Source organism: Mastigoproctus giganteus, chromosome 7 (genome assembly GCF_048544385.1).
Source record: "Mastigoproctus giganteus isolate SK-2022 chromosome 7, ASM4854438v1, whole genome shotgun sequence".
Taxonomy (NCBI): Eukaryota; Metazoa; Arthropoda; class Arachnida; order Uropygi; family Thelyphonidae; genus Mastigoproctus; species Mastigoproctus giganteus.
In genome coordinates this window covers 78,926,892-78,943,127 of record NC_143581.1, presented here as the reverse complement: position 1 = coordinate 78,943,127, position 16,236 = coordinate 78,926,892, and the positions used below count along the sequence as shown (strand labels likewise).

At 37.2% G+C, this 16,236-nt stretch overlaps 1 protein-coding gene across 3 annotated transcripts in view; it reads left to right on the top strand.

Annotated features, from left to right (window-relative positions):
* The window catches only part of LOC150083015 (uncharacterized), a 487,383-nt gene that overhangs the window by 187,684 nt on the left and 283,463 nt on the right, over positions 1-16,236 (top strand). For all 3 annotated transcript variants that reach the window (XM_090377743.1, XM_090377741.1, XM_090377742.1), the window contains exon 9: positions 1,879-1,961. In XM_090377743.1, coding sequence (XP_090233869.1) covers positions 1,879-1,961 — 83 coding nt within the window. The remainder of the gene's footprint in view (positions 1-1,878; positions 1,962-16,236) is intronic.

Genomic DNA, 16,236 nt, shown 5'->3' with positions numbered 1-16,236 from the left:
GACTGGCCCAGCAACAGTCCAGATTTGAACCCTATTGAAAGCCTTGTACATAATGTCATCTAAAATTGCTCAAAAGAAGCCAACAAGTAAGATTCAGCTGCAGTAGAGCATTGTAAGGGTGTGGTACTACAAAATTGGGCAATCGTATATCCAGAAGTTGATTAACTCTATGTCAGATTATTGCAAGGCTGTAATTGTAATTGCATCTCGAGGAGGAACAACAAAATATTGAGGACTTGTTTTGCTGATTTACACTACATAATACTATTGATAACTTGTCATTTCAGTTTTTTTTTTTTTTTTTTTTTTTATGTAAACCCCAAACATGAGAGGTTTTAAAACCTATAGTACTTAGTACCGTGCTTGGGTTGGAGGTTGAGAAGATGAAAGAAGATATTTGTTGACACTGGACTTGAACTTCTGTAGACTAATTTTTAGGAAATACGTATGAAGGAAGGTTGTTCCAGAAAACAGCAGTTGAATGAATAAACGAAGAAGATGAAAAGTTGGTTTTGTGAGTTTGAAGTTGGACAGCAAATGGATGGTGGCTGGTGGCGACACTTGTTTGGACTGTTTTGAAAGAGAGAGTGGGAATTATAGAAGCCAATACAGAAGAACAGTGCCCATGGAAGTATCTGTAGAAGAGGCATGCAGCAGAAACAGTATGTCTATGAGACAGCGAGTGGAGAGACTTTGTTAGAGATGAATCATTAATTATCCTAACTGCCCTCTTCTGACTGGAATTAAGAAGCCTGAGAGAGGTTTTGGGAACACCACCCCAGATGTGGGAACAATATTCCATGGCAGGGCGGATTTGGAATTTATACAGAGTGAGCAGCTGTTTGGAAGAAAGTAACACCGAGAGCGAAAGAAAAAACCAAGTTTTTTAGATGCAGAGGAAGCAATATTTCGAATGTCCTTGTGCCAAGAGATTTTAGAAGTCAGAGTAATCCCCAAAAGGGATATATATATCAACTTGCCTAGAAATCGGAGTGTCACTGAAGATAAGCATAGAAGCAGAAGAATCCTTTTTGTGAGCTATAAGACAAGACTGAGTTTTAGAAGTATTGAAATAAACTAGGTTGTCTTTGCCTGAAGATCGGCATTTAAGGAATTGGTAGCAGATTTTCGAGAAGTTGAAGCTGATTGAGCAGGGCAAAGTTTCTCAAAATGGAAAGTGGAATGCAGTGTGCTATCATCGGCAAAACTATGGATAGGATTTCCATTCAATGGAAGAAGGTCATTAATATACAAGAGGAAAAGAGTGGGGGACACCGGCATTAGTGGAGAAGTTAGAAGACAGAGAGCCATCTACCATCACCCTCAGTGAGCGATCAGAGAGAAAACTGGATAACCAATTACTAAAAACAGTTGGCAAACCATAAGATGGAAGCTTGTTTAGAAGACCTTTATGCCAAACACGATCGAAAGCCTTTGAGATGTCAAGAGCAACTACTTGTATCTCACCGAACCTTTCCATTGAATTAGTCCATAAATGGGTAACATAAGCCAGAATATCACCAGTAGATCGACACTGATGACACTAAATGCAATAAAATGTATGTTTGGTTGTCATGATTTCCATTTGCATGATCTCATATTTCCATTAATTACGCATTTTACCTTTCGGGAAGATAATTATGGCAGTTAGGTATATCAGGTGGAGTCTTTTTATTGTATTTCATTCACAGAGATATATATCCCATCTAACAAATGCATTTCTAACATTTCTGCAACCCACAATGCAGTGCAAAACACATTATTTGCAAAATTCACAAGTGATGCAGTTTTTTGTCCGCCATATATGAATAAGTTCAAGTTTTAATTATTACTGATTGCTTTGTATTTATTTATTAAAATATATTTAATATGTTTCAGGGACCAGAAAAATTCTTCAATAAAACCCCCTTGCTCAACTCAATCAACGGCAAATGAAGATGGTACAGTTCTAGTCACTCATGGTAACTTGAATAATTCTGTTTATGCATTATATGTACATGCTGTTTATATACCCCACTATCCTCCAACACCTGTTGAGACACTGACCTCTTGGGAAGTAATGGTTAATTCTAGAGATCACATAGAATTAACCATTACAGGCACTCCCCGACTTACGTAATACTGGACTTCCGTAAATTTGACTTTACATAAGTTTTTGCTGGCCGGTGTCAACTAAAAAAAATCGTGGAAACGTATTTTGCATCCTTTAGGAATAAATGGAGGTATTGTGAAAACGTTGCGATGTGAACCGAATAACGCTTGGCTTTTTTTGGTAATTCGTTCTAAGACCTTGGAAGTTGAAATTTTCACTATGTAAATAAGCTGTTTATCTCTCTAAAAGGTCATTTTTATAATGGAGCACTACCCTTTCATCGTTATCATATGTTCCATTATAAGAATCAATTTTGAATGGCTTTGTTGATATTTTTCTAAAGAACATTTCTAGAAGTCATGACCATAAAACAATAAAAAAAATTTGCTCTTTCCAGTTTATTGGGCTTTTCTGTTAGTTCATCTAATTATAAACGGGATTATGATAAATGAGCAGGCACAACTGCTCATTTGCGATAATCCCAATAACTGGAATTGTATGGGTTTTTACGTTATTATGGTGAAATGTGTTCCCCTTCACTGAAATCTTCAATCATATAAGAAACAAATTTTCAGAATCGTCTCTTCATTCCTATTTACTTATTACAATGATGAATGGAAAACAACCAATGGAAAGTGCAAATGGTGGCAGTGCTAGGAAGCCAAACAAAATTGATTTAGAAATTAAAATAATTAAGAAGTACGAAGCAGGACAAAGTTTTTGTCATCTATTGCATGAGAATTAAGTCTCGCTGCTTCAACAGTGAATACTACTTCAAAGGACAATGCATGTACAAAAGAACATGTTAAAGGTTCAATGTATTTAAGATCAACAGTGATCACAAAACAGCATTCAGGTGCTATATAGAAGATAGAAAAGCTATTAATAATATGAATGGAAAATCAGATTCAGAAGCGAGTACTCCTGAGCCTAATGGCCATTCAAGCAAAAGCAACAAGTATTTATGAAGATAATAAGGATAAAAGGAACCCCAAGTCAAGTTGATGGCAAGTAACGGGTGGTTTTATAGGTTCAAGAATCGCACTAGTTTTCACAACGTTAAAGTGACACTGCCAGTGCCAATTCTGCAGCAGAGAAATTTTTTGATGTGTTGGGAAAACTATTCTATATTTCCACGGCCTTCAGTCTCTGCAGTGGTGTACTTATCAGCTGGAGACGTTGATTCTGGCAGCGATGCTCGAAAGGTAAAACTTTCTGACGTTATGCCTGTCCCCTCCATTTTTTTTTTTTATAATTTTGAAATTTTTGTAATTGCACATTTTTGTAATTTTTCCTATGCATGAGATAAAAAAAAAAAAAATTGAATAAATAATTCTATTTACATGTTCACCAAACATTTCTTTTTAGCTTCAATCAACTTCAGCAAGGATAGTTGCGAGTGCTGCATAAGCCTTTAGGGAAATTCTGACTTACATAAAATTTGACTTATGCAGAGTTCTGCGGAATGCAACCCTTATGTAAGTCGGGGAGTGCCTGTACTAAGTGGACAGATAGATGAAAACAGGACAGAGATCCCTTCACAAGAAGTTTAATAGTAGTTTATTACATAATGGACATGTTCATTTGCCAGATAATAAAAAGATAGGACACCCAAATGCAATTGTTCAAAACATATGCCAGTAGTATAAAATAGAAGGTAATGTGACCATTCATCACAAAGCAGGTAGACCACTATTAATGTCGCCCCCCGTCATATTCCAACTCTGTATAGAATGTAATATTGGAAATATTTTGACAACTTTGCATACATTCCTTGCTTTGAAGTTTCAGAATTAAAGCCATTGCACACCTCAGAAACTTTCAGTGTCTGCCCCAAGCAGTGGCTTTAGAAAAGTTTCCCAAGCATCACTTTTTAAGTCTTATCTTGCTCACTCTCAAACTTATGTGATGTACAGTTTGAATTATAGTATCTTCAAGTGTATGGATAATCTCCCACGTAAATTGAATTCACAAAATGCATAAATGTTTCATTTTAACATGGAACATTTAATATAGAAACTTCACCGAACATGAAAGAATTCCCTTTTTAACACAAGTACAGTACTGTACTCAAAGTTTGAAACAAAGACGTTCTCTTCAGTAGCATAAAGATTTTGCTTATAAAGAGACCTTTTGTTAAAAAAAATTGTCTGCTGACAAAGGGTCTCTTTCCTGGAAAGTTAATGGACAACCTCCATTGTTTATTCCCCAAAGGAATGGTAGGAATATGAATACTAAACTGTATTCTAAATAGTGCTGTTAGCACAAATCTTTATTAAACTCTGTGAAATGATTTTGTAAGAATCAGCTATTTACCAATTGACTGGTACCGTTCCAGTTCCTGTGAGAAAGTGGGAGCTTCCACATTGTTTTCATTTCCAGTTACAGTACTGGTAGCATGCAACTGCTGTAGACTTCTTCACCATAATTGGAGCCTTCGTGGTTAGCATAGTTGGTAGGATTGCCATCCTCCCCATAGTGTGTGGAAAAGACCCGAGTTCAAGTCCTGTTGATAATATGAGGAATTTTTATGGGCTTTTTTCACAATATGGCTAAATGAGTCAGTCTCAGGCAAAGATAGCATGGTATTTTTCCTTCCAGAAACTTGGGGTTAATCATCCAGCAAAAAGAAAATAGACCTCAGACATGCAATTTACAGACAGTAAATTACAGACGGAGCAATATGGCCTTAGTTGCTGATGCTCCTAAAACGCTACTACAACAATCACAATTGGAATAGATGGGGTGCTCCAATTGTAAACATAATGAGCTTGAAGCAAAAAACAGTGATGATTGTAAAGTCAAAAGAAAATGAAAATCAATTTAGTAAAGAAGAGGGGAGGTACTATTTCAGTGCAGGTATTGAAATAGTTTGAGAAAAGAATGCTGTACTGTGGTTTCATTACTTGTCATTTGTTTGGAGAGGTCTGGGTTTGAATCCTGTCATAGACTGGAGGAATTTCTAAAGACTTCTTGAATTGGGGCTGCAGTTAAGTAAATCTCAAGAGGAGGGAGTAGGATTTTCCCATTTGAATTATTCTGGGGTTTTTTAGCCTGCATAACATGCAAATCAGCCCATGAATGAACACACACACACACACACACACACACACACACACACACACACACACACACACACACACACACACACACACTTATAGAAACATAAATATGCACAGCTCAGTTTGGTGTCAGTTGCTGACATGTCTAACTTAATAACAACATTGTTCTTCATTGTGTTTTTCTGTTTTTACTCTCTGGGGGTGCCATTGTTATGTCAGCAAAAATGAAAATAAAGTGAAAGTGCAGAACTTGAATTATGCTCACTTTGGAAATAACTTTGTTATCCACAAGTTGACTGAAAGTTACTAATATAATTTCTAATAGAATAACATTTCTAAGAAGTGAATCTGTTTTTCACTTCTTAGAAATGTTATTCTTGAAAGCACTGTTGTGGCCAGCTTCAGAGCTACTTAGCTTCTCATCAGATGATAGGTAGCCTCAATTAGCAAATTTGTAAGAAGTTTACACCATCCTGGCCTTTCATGTGTTTTTGCAGCTAGCAGGAGTTAATGCAATGATCATAATTCTCATAGCTGAACAAACTTTGCTTGTGCAATAATTTGCCCTGGAATTGCACTAATTTCAAACAGATGGCCTTGCCAAAAGCTTAATTGGCTATTTGTTTAAAATATGAGATAGATAGCAGGGTTTTATTTTTTGAAAAAATGGCCAATTAAACTTTTGGTGAGGCTATATGTTTGAAAGTAATGCAAAGTAATTAGTAGTGGAAAATGATGCAACAAAGGAAGCTTATACAGAGTCAGCCAAAAAAAAAAAAAAAAAATGTCACCTATCCATCTCCAATAGTTTATCTAGTTCTTCCTTGAATTTATTCAATCTATCCACTTCCACAGCAATCAACCACCCATTGGCTGAAGGCACATCTATTCTTTAACCCTCTTTCCTCAGTTTGAATTTGTCCTCTCCTGTGGATAGTCTGAGCAAGAAAGAATCCCATCAGCATTGAGTTTGCTCAAGCTATTCAAAGCCTTAAACATCTCGATTAGATTGCATCACAGGTGCCTAGTCTCCAGATGCTGCAATTTGCAGAACTGAAGTTTTTCTTGGTAAGAGCACCTCATTGTTTCCCCTCACCAATCTCATCCTTCTCTGAACCTGTTCCAGTAGTTCTACATCCTTCCTAAAATGTGACCTCCAGACCTGTATACAGTACTTAAGATGTGGCCCAACCATGCCTTATATGATGGGATAACCATCTCCTTATAATCACTTCCTTGAACTTCTTATAATTTAATTGAGGCTATGTAGCATTAACTGTATGGCTTCAAATAAATGTTCAATAGTGAAGAAATTATCAAATATTAATAAGCAATGAAAATTACAGTTTCAGTCAAATTTTTCTTCTTCTGCCTACTGTTTTAGAATTAGTAAGTTTGAGTATCAAATTCACCAAAAACAGTAAACTTCTGAGAATTGCATAATTGTAAATTTTAGTATTTCTCCAGTTTAATTCACTTCTGACTCACATTAATTATTTTTAATTCAAAAAGTTTTCAATTAAAAATAATTTTTTAGCCATAAAATACCCTTTCTGGAACTATGATAACTAACACAGTTACTATGATAGCTTTAACACCTTCCTTTTTTTTTTTTTGCCCACTCAGTATCCCCAGTTTTGACTGTGCAGTTGGATGGGATTTTTTTTTTTTTTTTTTTTTTGAATTTATTGTATAATGTACAAATCAGAATTAAGAATAAAATTTCTCATTTTAAACTATTTCTTGCCTTTATTTTTTCCCCCCAAAAAACTAATTTGTGAAGTAAAGACAGCAACATACCTTCTATTGTTATGGTTTTTGGAGGACAGTTTTTTTTTTGCTGAACTATTAGAAGGGATGGGTAATGAAGTGGGTAATAGTTTTTTTTTTTTTTTGCTGATGTCTGTTTTGCTTCCTTGCATTATTTTTCTAGTAATAATATCAATTACTTTGTATTTCATTTGGGTTTAAATTCTGTGAAGTAAAAACATAACATTAGCATTAGTAGAGGCAGATGATGCAACAAAGCAAGCTTATACAGCATCAGCTATAAAAAAAAAAAAAAAAAAAAAAAAAACCCTTCCCTTTTCATCCATCCATTTTCTCTAAAAGTTTGTCCAGTTCTTCCTTGAATTTATTCAAGCTTTCAACTTCCACAACGACAGATGGAAGTTTGTTCTAGCAATCTACCTGCTGGCTAAAGGCAGATTTCCATGCATCAATTTACAACTGTCTTTTCTCTGTTTGAATTTATGCACCTTCAGGTTCATAATCTGGGTAAGAGGAAGCATCCCATCAGCATTGAGCTTGCTCAAACCATTCAAGGCCTTATACACTTAGATGACTTCATAGAAATTCGGTCTACTCTCAAATGTCATCCGAATATCAGTTCCATCAGTGTTTTAGAGCAAGCCCAGCTTGACATACTGAAGACAATGTCTGTGACAGTCTCAAGAACATTTGCTATAATTGGGTTGCTGGGCACATTATAAGCTACATGTAAAAATTAAAGTTAGTTAAATATTCCTGGGGGTGGGTGTGTTGAGAGAGAGGAATCTAAAGGACTGGTTATTTATTTATTTTATTATTTGTTTGGAGGGTACTCTCTATAGAGTTTTCTTGTAATGCTATAGAAGTATTCTTATCCAAACTATATAGAAAATCTGTTTGTATTTTATGCAGGCCAGTCTTTCTCCACATTATTCCTTCATTTTAAGAGAATAATGAAAAGAAAAATCTCAAAATACGAGTAGGTCATCATGAATCTGTTATGTGGCCTTCAAGGTCTTTAACTTTAACCACTGCAGGTGTTTTTTTATGAAGTTTTTTTACAGAAAAGGTGTACAGCTTTAAACCTACATATTTAAACATTCTGAAAACAGTCACCTTTGAGAAATTTTCTGTTATTCGTGCAACAAAATCCTGTCTTATTAATTGAATAAAAATATTTGAAAAATGTTTGTTTATAACTCTGATCTTGTTTTTGTTTTTTATTGAATGTGAGTGAATTTTTATCTATTCCATTGAATGAGTGATATAAAAATGCTAAGTGACTTTGACTAGCCCTGTATTTCTTATTTTACTAATTTTGCACCTTGAGAAAGCACTAGCTGCACAATTAATAAGTTGTCTCTCTTAGTACAGATTCATCAAGAAAAGACAAAACAGTTTTGAATGCTTATATTTTTTTTGTTGGTTAAATTTGTTTTCATTAAATACATAAGATATGGAAGGTTATTATTCAAGGAAAAAATGTACTGATCCCTGTTTATCAATTAGAGATAACATTCTCTTAAATTAAAATATTCTGTCAAGAAATGAAGAAATACATTTACTGTATGTTACCTTGTGCCACTTTCTGTATATAGTGTTTGCGGAAAAATGGTTCTTCCAGTGATTTGAAGAGTTGGAAGAAAGTGGTCTTTAAGAATTTCAGGTAGTGTTTCACATCAATTGTCATCCAGAAAAATCGGTTTGATGATTCCAGCTGAAGAAATTGCATTAATTTAACCACACCATGTATTTTGAAGGATGAAAATGCTTCTCCATGTGGCAGTTCTTCCTGGTCCATACATAAATATTTTTCTTGGTTAGCTGGAGAGGTGAAAATGGAGCTGCTCTTCATTGGTCAATGATTAATTTCAGTATTTAGAGTTTAATTTTATTTATTTTTTTTAGGTTGCATCCCAAAATTAATTAAACTAATTGCAAAAGTTGAACTTCCTTTCCTTCTCAACATTTGGTCCTCGGGGTTGTCTTAGATATTATCTCAGATGTGCCAGACAAGCTGTACTTGCTATCTGGGAGTCTAAAACGCTGATGAAACTGATATTCGGGTGACACTCAAGTCAAGTGGACCCAATTTCGGCGAAGTCCGGATGGTCTGTCAGCCAAATCCTCTGCTTGCACCTTCAGCTTCAGGGAGTCCGATAGTAGGACTGTTAGTAATCCTGGGCATAACCTCCATGCACAAGTACATGGTGGGTGACCACCCTGGTGTGAACCAACGTAAGCAGGGGTAGAGGTGTGCTGCCCACACCACATGGAGGAACGCCGCCCCTCTATGTTACCAGGCAGTACTAGGTGGTAGATGACTCATCAACCGGTGAAATACCACCACTTTGCTTATTGGAGGCTTGAAGTGGTGGAACCCATGTTTAGTCTGTAGAGCTAAGTTCCGGTCAACCCTTCCCTATCTCTTCCATCATGCAGTATGATTGATGAATTTTGAGGTTATGATGAACGTAGTGGCGAGATCCAATATTCCTTACATTTCGAGGGTACAGCTCTAAAACGGTGTTTGCAGGCCGGCCGCTAGTTAGTACACCGGACCGAACCTATTGGTAACTCTCTAGGAGGCTTCCGAATCAGCTAGTGTATAATCTTGCTACCTCTACTCTGCCAGATAGTAACTGGAGGGAGTCCGAGTAGTGTGTATGCGGGGAGCATTGCCGAGGCCACGTTATGTCAAGGATCTGGGTATATTCTTACCACGTGTACGCCATATCCAAAAATTTCATCACTTCATACAGCATGTCCCTCTTACTATTGAATACACCATGAATTGTCAAACTAATAGAGCAAGCTTATCTACGAAAAGATCTAAACCTCCCAAGGACTTCCTAATTCATTTCACAAATATACGTGGTCTCAATTCTAATCTCAACGATGTCCGTTTCCACTTGCAGTCTGCCAAACCCCATGTACTTTTTCTGACAGAATCTCAGTTATCGGTTGATTCAACTACTCATCTCAGATGCCCAAATTATTCGCTGTATGATTCCTTTCGCCTTAAAGGTGGTACTTGTGCATATGTCCGTTCTGATATTCCCTGGAAAATTTGGAATCGCCTCTCTTTGATCTTCTCTGGCTTAAAATCTCTCTACCTCATTGTGTCAAATTCATCTGTTGTCTCCACCGTTCTCCCATCTCCACTAATCACTTGGAGCTCTTTGACTTCCTCTCTTTGCAACTTGACTTTCTCCAGTCCAACTTTCCTAACAGTGAGGCAATTTTCCTTGGTGATTTTAATGTTCACAACTCCAGCTGGCTTCCGTTTACCAGTCACACCGACCCAGCAGGTCGAGATGCTGAGGCTTTTGCAATTACTAATGATCTTGCACAGATTGTTCATTTACCTACAAGAATACCGGACATTCCTAATCATACAGCCAATATGCTTGATCTTTTTCTCACAAACAATCCTAAGTACACGGTCGAAGTGAGAGGTCCTTTAGGCACTTCAGATCACAACTTGGCGATTGTCTCTTCTCCAATGGAACATTTATCTCATGGCCACTCCCAACCTCGTTGTTTGGCATTACAAGAATGCAAAATGGGATGACCTGCGAGACATCTTTTCTTCTTTTCCTTGGTCAGACTACTGTTTCAAAACTTCTGATATCAACGTTTGCTCAGATCGTGTCAGTGAAATTATTCTTGCAGGAATGGAATACTTTATCCCACACTCCACTTTAAAATCGCGTCCTTTATCTAAACCTTGGTTTTCCAATAAATGTGCTAAGGCTGTTCATCAAGAGAAGAACGTTGCATATCATAATTGGCTTGTTTCTAATTCTTCAGTTTCATTTTCTGCCTACACCAAAGCTCGCAACAATTGTAAAGCAGTTATTAATCAGTCCAAACTAGAGTTTGAACAGGCTAAGAGTAGAAAACTTGCTTCTTGCCCTAATGGTAGCCGAGCATTCTGGTCTCTTGCCAAAGTTATTGGCCACAACTTTTACCCATCTCTGCTCCCACCTCTGTCCAAACCAGATGGTTCTGTTGTCACTTCAGCCAAGGATAAAGCTGACCTGCTAGCATCCCATTTTTCTTCCATGTCATGTATTAATGATCTTGGTAAAACACCTCCCATCATTCCCAACACGCTCCATTCAATGCCTCCTGTGGTCTTCCATCAAAAGGATATCAGAAGGATTTTGATGAATCTTGATGCTAAGAAAGCTCCAGGTCCTGATGGTATTTCTCCACTTGTTCTCAAAACCTGTGCTCCTGAACTTACTCCTATTCTTTGCCACCGTTTTTCACTTTCTTATTCCAAATGTGTTTTGCCTTCTGCTTGGAAATTTGCTCATATCCAGCCAGTTCCTAAAAAGTGGTGACAAATCCCTCCCATCCAATTATCGTCCCATTGCAATTACTTCTACTCTTTCTAAAGTAATGGAGAAATCAATTAACCGCCAACTCTTAAACTACCTAGAAACCTTCCGTCTGATCAACGTTCGCCAGTATGGATTCCGTCAGTGTCGATCCACTGGTGATATTCTGGCTTATGTTACCCCTTTATGGACAAATTCAATGGAAAGGTTCTGTGAAACACAAGTAGTTGCTCTTGACATCTCAAAGGCTTTTGATCGTGTTTGGCATAAAGGTCTTCTAAACAAGCTTCCATCTTATGGTTGGCCAACTGTTTTTAGTAATTGGTTATCCAGTTTTCTCTCTGATTGCTCACTGAGGGTGATGGTAGATGGCTCTCTGTCTTCTAACGTCTCCACTAATGCTGTGTGTCCCCCAAGGTTCAGTTCTTTCCCCCACTCTTTTCCTTCTATATATCAATGACCTTCTTCCATTGACTGGAAATGCTATCCATAGTCTTGCCAATGATAGCACATTGCATTCAACTTTCCATTTTGAGAAACCTTGTCGTGCTGAATCAGCTTCAAGTTCTCGAAAATCTGCTGCCAATTCCTTAAATGCCGATCTCCAGGTAATTCTCCAGTGGGGCAAAGACAACTTAGTTGATTTCAACCCTTCTAAAACTCAATCTTGTCTTATATCTCGCAAAAAGGATTCTTCTGCTCCTATGCTTATCTTTAGTGACACTCCGATTTCTAGGCAAAATGATATATCTCTTTTGGGGATTACCCTGACTTCTAATCTCTCTTGGCACAAGCATATTACAAATATTGCTTCCTCTGCATCTAAAAAACTTGGTTTTCTCTTTCGCTCTATGCGTTACTTTTCTTCCAAACAGCTGCTCACGCTGTATAAATCGCAAATCTGCCCTGTCATGGAATATTGTTCCCACATCTGGGGTGGTGCCCCCAAAACCTCTCTCAGGCTTCTTGATTCCATTCAGAAGAGGGCAATTAGGTTGATTAATGATTCATCTCTAACAGAGTCTCTCCACTCGCTTTCTCATACCTTACTTTTTCTGCTGCATGCCTCTTCTACAGATACTTCCATGGGCACTGTTCTTCTGAACTGGCTTCTATAATTCCCACTCTCTCTTTCAAAACAGTCCAAACACGTACCGCCACCAGCCAACATCCATTTACCATCCAACTTCAAACCCACAGAACCAACTCTTCATCTTCCTCATTTATTCATTCGACTGCCGTTTTCTGGAACAATCTTCCTTCATACGTATTTCCTGATAATTACAATCTGCAGAAGTTCAAGTCCAATGTCAACAAATATCTTCTTTCATCTTCTCAACCTCCAACTCAAACACGGTACTAAGTACTATAGGTTCTAATACCTCTCGTGTTTGGGGCTCACATAAAAAAAAAAAAAAATTACCAAGGACTGTTGCATCCGCATTTTGTAAACATGCGGTATTAAATCTCGTAGAAAATTTGTGCATTTTCACTTTTGTTTGTATAGTGAATAATTTTATTTTGTATAGTAGTGTAATTTACATCGTTTATCTGGTCCTGTGATGTTATTATACATTGAAATCATGTTTTATTTGTGTTGTATATTTTTAATTAATATGTTTTAATAAGTATATTTTTTGATTACACATAATTTATTTTTCCTGTTTGTTTGCTGTTTTCTTTATTTTGGCAGTGTGAGTCAAAAATTGCAAAAATTTTTTTTTTTTTTTTTTTATGAAACCCCCAAACACGAGAGGTATTAGAACCTATAGTACTTAGTACCATGCTTGGGTTGGAGGTTGAGAAGATGAGAGAAGATATTTGTTGACATTAGACTTGAACTTCTGTAGACTGTAATTTTCAGGAAAGACATATGAAGGAAGGTTGTTCCAGAAAACAGTAGTTGAATGAATAAATGAGGAAGATGAAAAGTTGGTTCTGTGAGTTTGGTGTTGGACAGTAAATGGAAGTTGGCTGGTGGTGGCACGTGTTTGGACTGTTTTGAAAGAGAGAGCGGAAATTATAGAAGCCAATTCAGAAGAACAGTGCCCATGGAAGTATCTGTAGAAAAGGCATGCAGCAGAAACAGTACGTCTATGAGACAGCGAGTGGAGAGACTCTGTTAGAGATGAATCATTAATTATCCTAACTGTCCTCTTCTGAATGGAATCTAGAAGCCTGAGAGAGGGTTTGGGGGCACCGCCCCAGTTGTGGGAACAATATTCCATGGTAGGGCAGATTTGCAATTTGTACAGAGTTGAACAGCTGTTTGGAAGGAAAGTAACGCATAGAGTGAAAGAGAAAACCAAGTTTTTTAGATGCAGAGGAAGCAATATTTGTAATGTGCTTGTGCCAAGAGAGATTAGAAGTCAGGGTAATCCCCAAAAGAGAGATATCAACTTGTCTAGAAATCGGAGCGTCACCAAAGATAAGCATAGGAACAGAAGAATCCTTTTCACAAGATATAAGACAAGACTGAGTTTTAGAAGGATTGAAATCAACTAATTTGTCTTTTCCCCACTGGAGAATTACCTGGACATCGACATTTAAGGAATTGGTACTGGATATTCAAGAAGTTGAAGTTGATTGAGCACGGCAGTTTCTCAAAATGGAAAGTGGAATGCAATGTGCTATCATCAGCAAAACTATGGATAGGATTTCCAGTCAATGGAAGAAGGTTATTAATATACGAGAGGAAAGGAGTGGGGGAAAGAACTGAACCTTGGGGGACACCAACATTAGTGGACAGAGAGCCATATAACGTCACCCTCAGTAAGCGATCAGAGAGAAAACTGGATAACCAATTACAAAAAACAATTGGCAAACCATAAGATGGAAGCTTGTTTAGAAGACCTTTATGCCAAACATGATCAAAAGCCTTTGAGATGTCTAGAGCAACTGCTTGTTTCACCGAACTTTTCCATTGAATTTGTCCATAAAGGGATAACATAAGCCCGAATAACACCAATGGATCGACACTGACGGAATCCATACTGGCGACATTGATCATATGGAAGGTTTCTAGGTAGTTTAAGAGTTGGCAGTTAATTGGTTTCTCCATTACTTTAGAAAGAGTAGAAGTAATTGAAATGGGACAATAATTGGTTGGGAGGGATTTGTCACCCTTTTTAGGAACTGGCTGGATATGAGCAAATTTCCAAGCAGAAGGAAAAATACATTTGGAATAAGGAAGTGAAAAAAGGCGGCAAAGAACAGGAGTAAGTTCAGGAGCACAGGTTTTGAGAACAAGTGGAGAAATTCCATCAGGACCTGGAGCTTTCTTAGCATCAAGATTCATCAAATTCCTTCTGACATCCTTTTGACGGAAGACCACAGGAGGCATTGAATGGAATGTGTTGGGAATGGTGAGAGGTGTTTTACCAAGATCATTAATTCATGAGTTGGAAGAAAAATGGGATGCTAGCAGGTCATCTTTATCCTTGGCCAAAGTGACAACAGAACCATACGGTTTTGACAGAGGTGGGAGTAGAGATGGGCAAAAGTTGCAGCCAATAGCTTTGTCAAGAGACCAGAATGCTAGGCTAACGTTAGGGCAAGAAGCAAATTTTCTACTCTTAGCCTGTTCAAAATCTAGTTTGGACTGATTAATAACTGCTTTACAATTGTTGCAAGCTCTGGTGTAGGCAGAAAATGAAACTGAAGAATTGGAAACAAGCCAATTACTATATGGAACATACTTCTCCTGAATGGCGTTAGCACATTTATTGGAAAACCAAGGTTTAGATAAAGGATGAGATTTTAAAGTGGAGTGTTGGGATAAAGGATTCCATTCCTACAAGAATAATTTCACTGACACGATCTGAGAAAAAAAAAGTACAGCTTTCTTCTCTTTGCAGTATTTCTTGTCTCAATATTTTAACAATTTTATATGTGAGTATGAACTATGAATAATATATATCTATTTATATACATAGATGACCTCTGTAAACCAGGCAAAAAACCAGTTGTAATTAGCCTTCTGCACTAAGCGTGGCCCTGCTGTAGTCACCTTTCCTCTTCAAGAGCATCTCGCGGGATGCATGATAACTCTTCCTATGAATAAAGCCAGCTCCTTTCAAAATCGGCAATGTGGTAGGCAATGGCCTACCACCACATTATCTGATGCCACAGAAACCATAACAAAACCTACTCCAAAAACTGCTGTTAAAGGAAGACCTACAACTAGGTGGAAGGACGTGATCAGTGAAATTTTGGGCATGACATTTTGCAATAGCGCTAGTATCGCATGCAGTTGATTGATGCAGTTGGAGGAATTTGTTGGAGGCCACAACAGCTCCTCATGGAACTGTGTGACTGGAAGAAGAAGATGCACTATAATAATATTATGAAAATTGAAGGATGTGCTAGAATTCCCCCCCCCCCTCACAAGACAGTGCACATCAGCTTGTTATTCTGCTACACAACACCATATGTGGATAAATAAGTCACCAATTTTCTGTTAGGTTGTCATATGTTGTGTTAGTAACGGTATACAAATTGTAGCCAAATCTTTTTAGACCTTATGTGTGGTCTTATGATTATGAACCAGGAATTATGATTATGTATACACTATTGAAAAAATAGTTTAGACTTTTTAGAGGTGCAATTAGAAGCATTTTAAATAATTTAATGCAGGGCAGATACAATTGATATAGTTTGATCACTTAACTTTCTAAGAACCACCAAAATGATGATTTATATGAATGCTGCAAAATTAATGTATGTGCTGTAGTGTGGCACAATCAAGTGCTGCAAGAATTATGACAGGGAAAGATGAGGTTACGGAAATATGGGATAGCTGGTAAGAGTGAGGATCGAAAATAAATCCTGGACAGAAGTTGGATGACAATCACTTAATTTCGGATTTGGATAATTTCTTATATTTTCCACAAATATGCTCATTATTAAATAAAAAAATACCTGAACAAAACCCTATTTATCTTGGATATGCAGTTAACTTGCA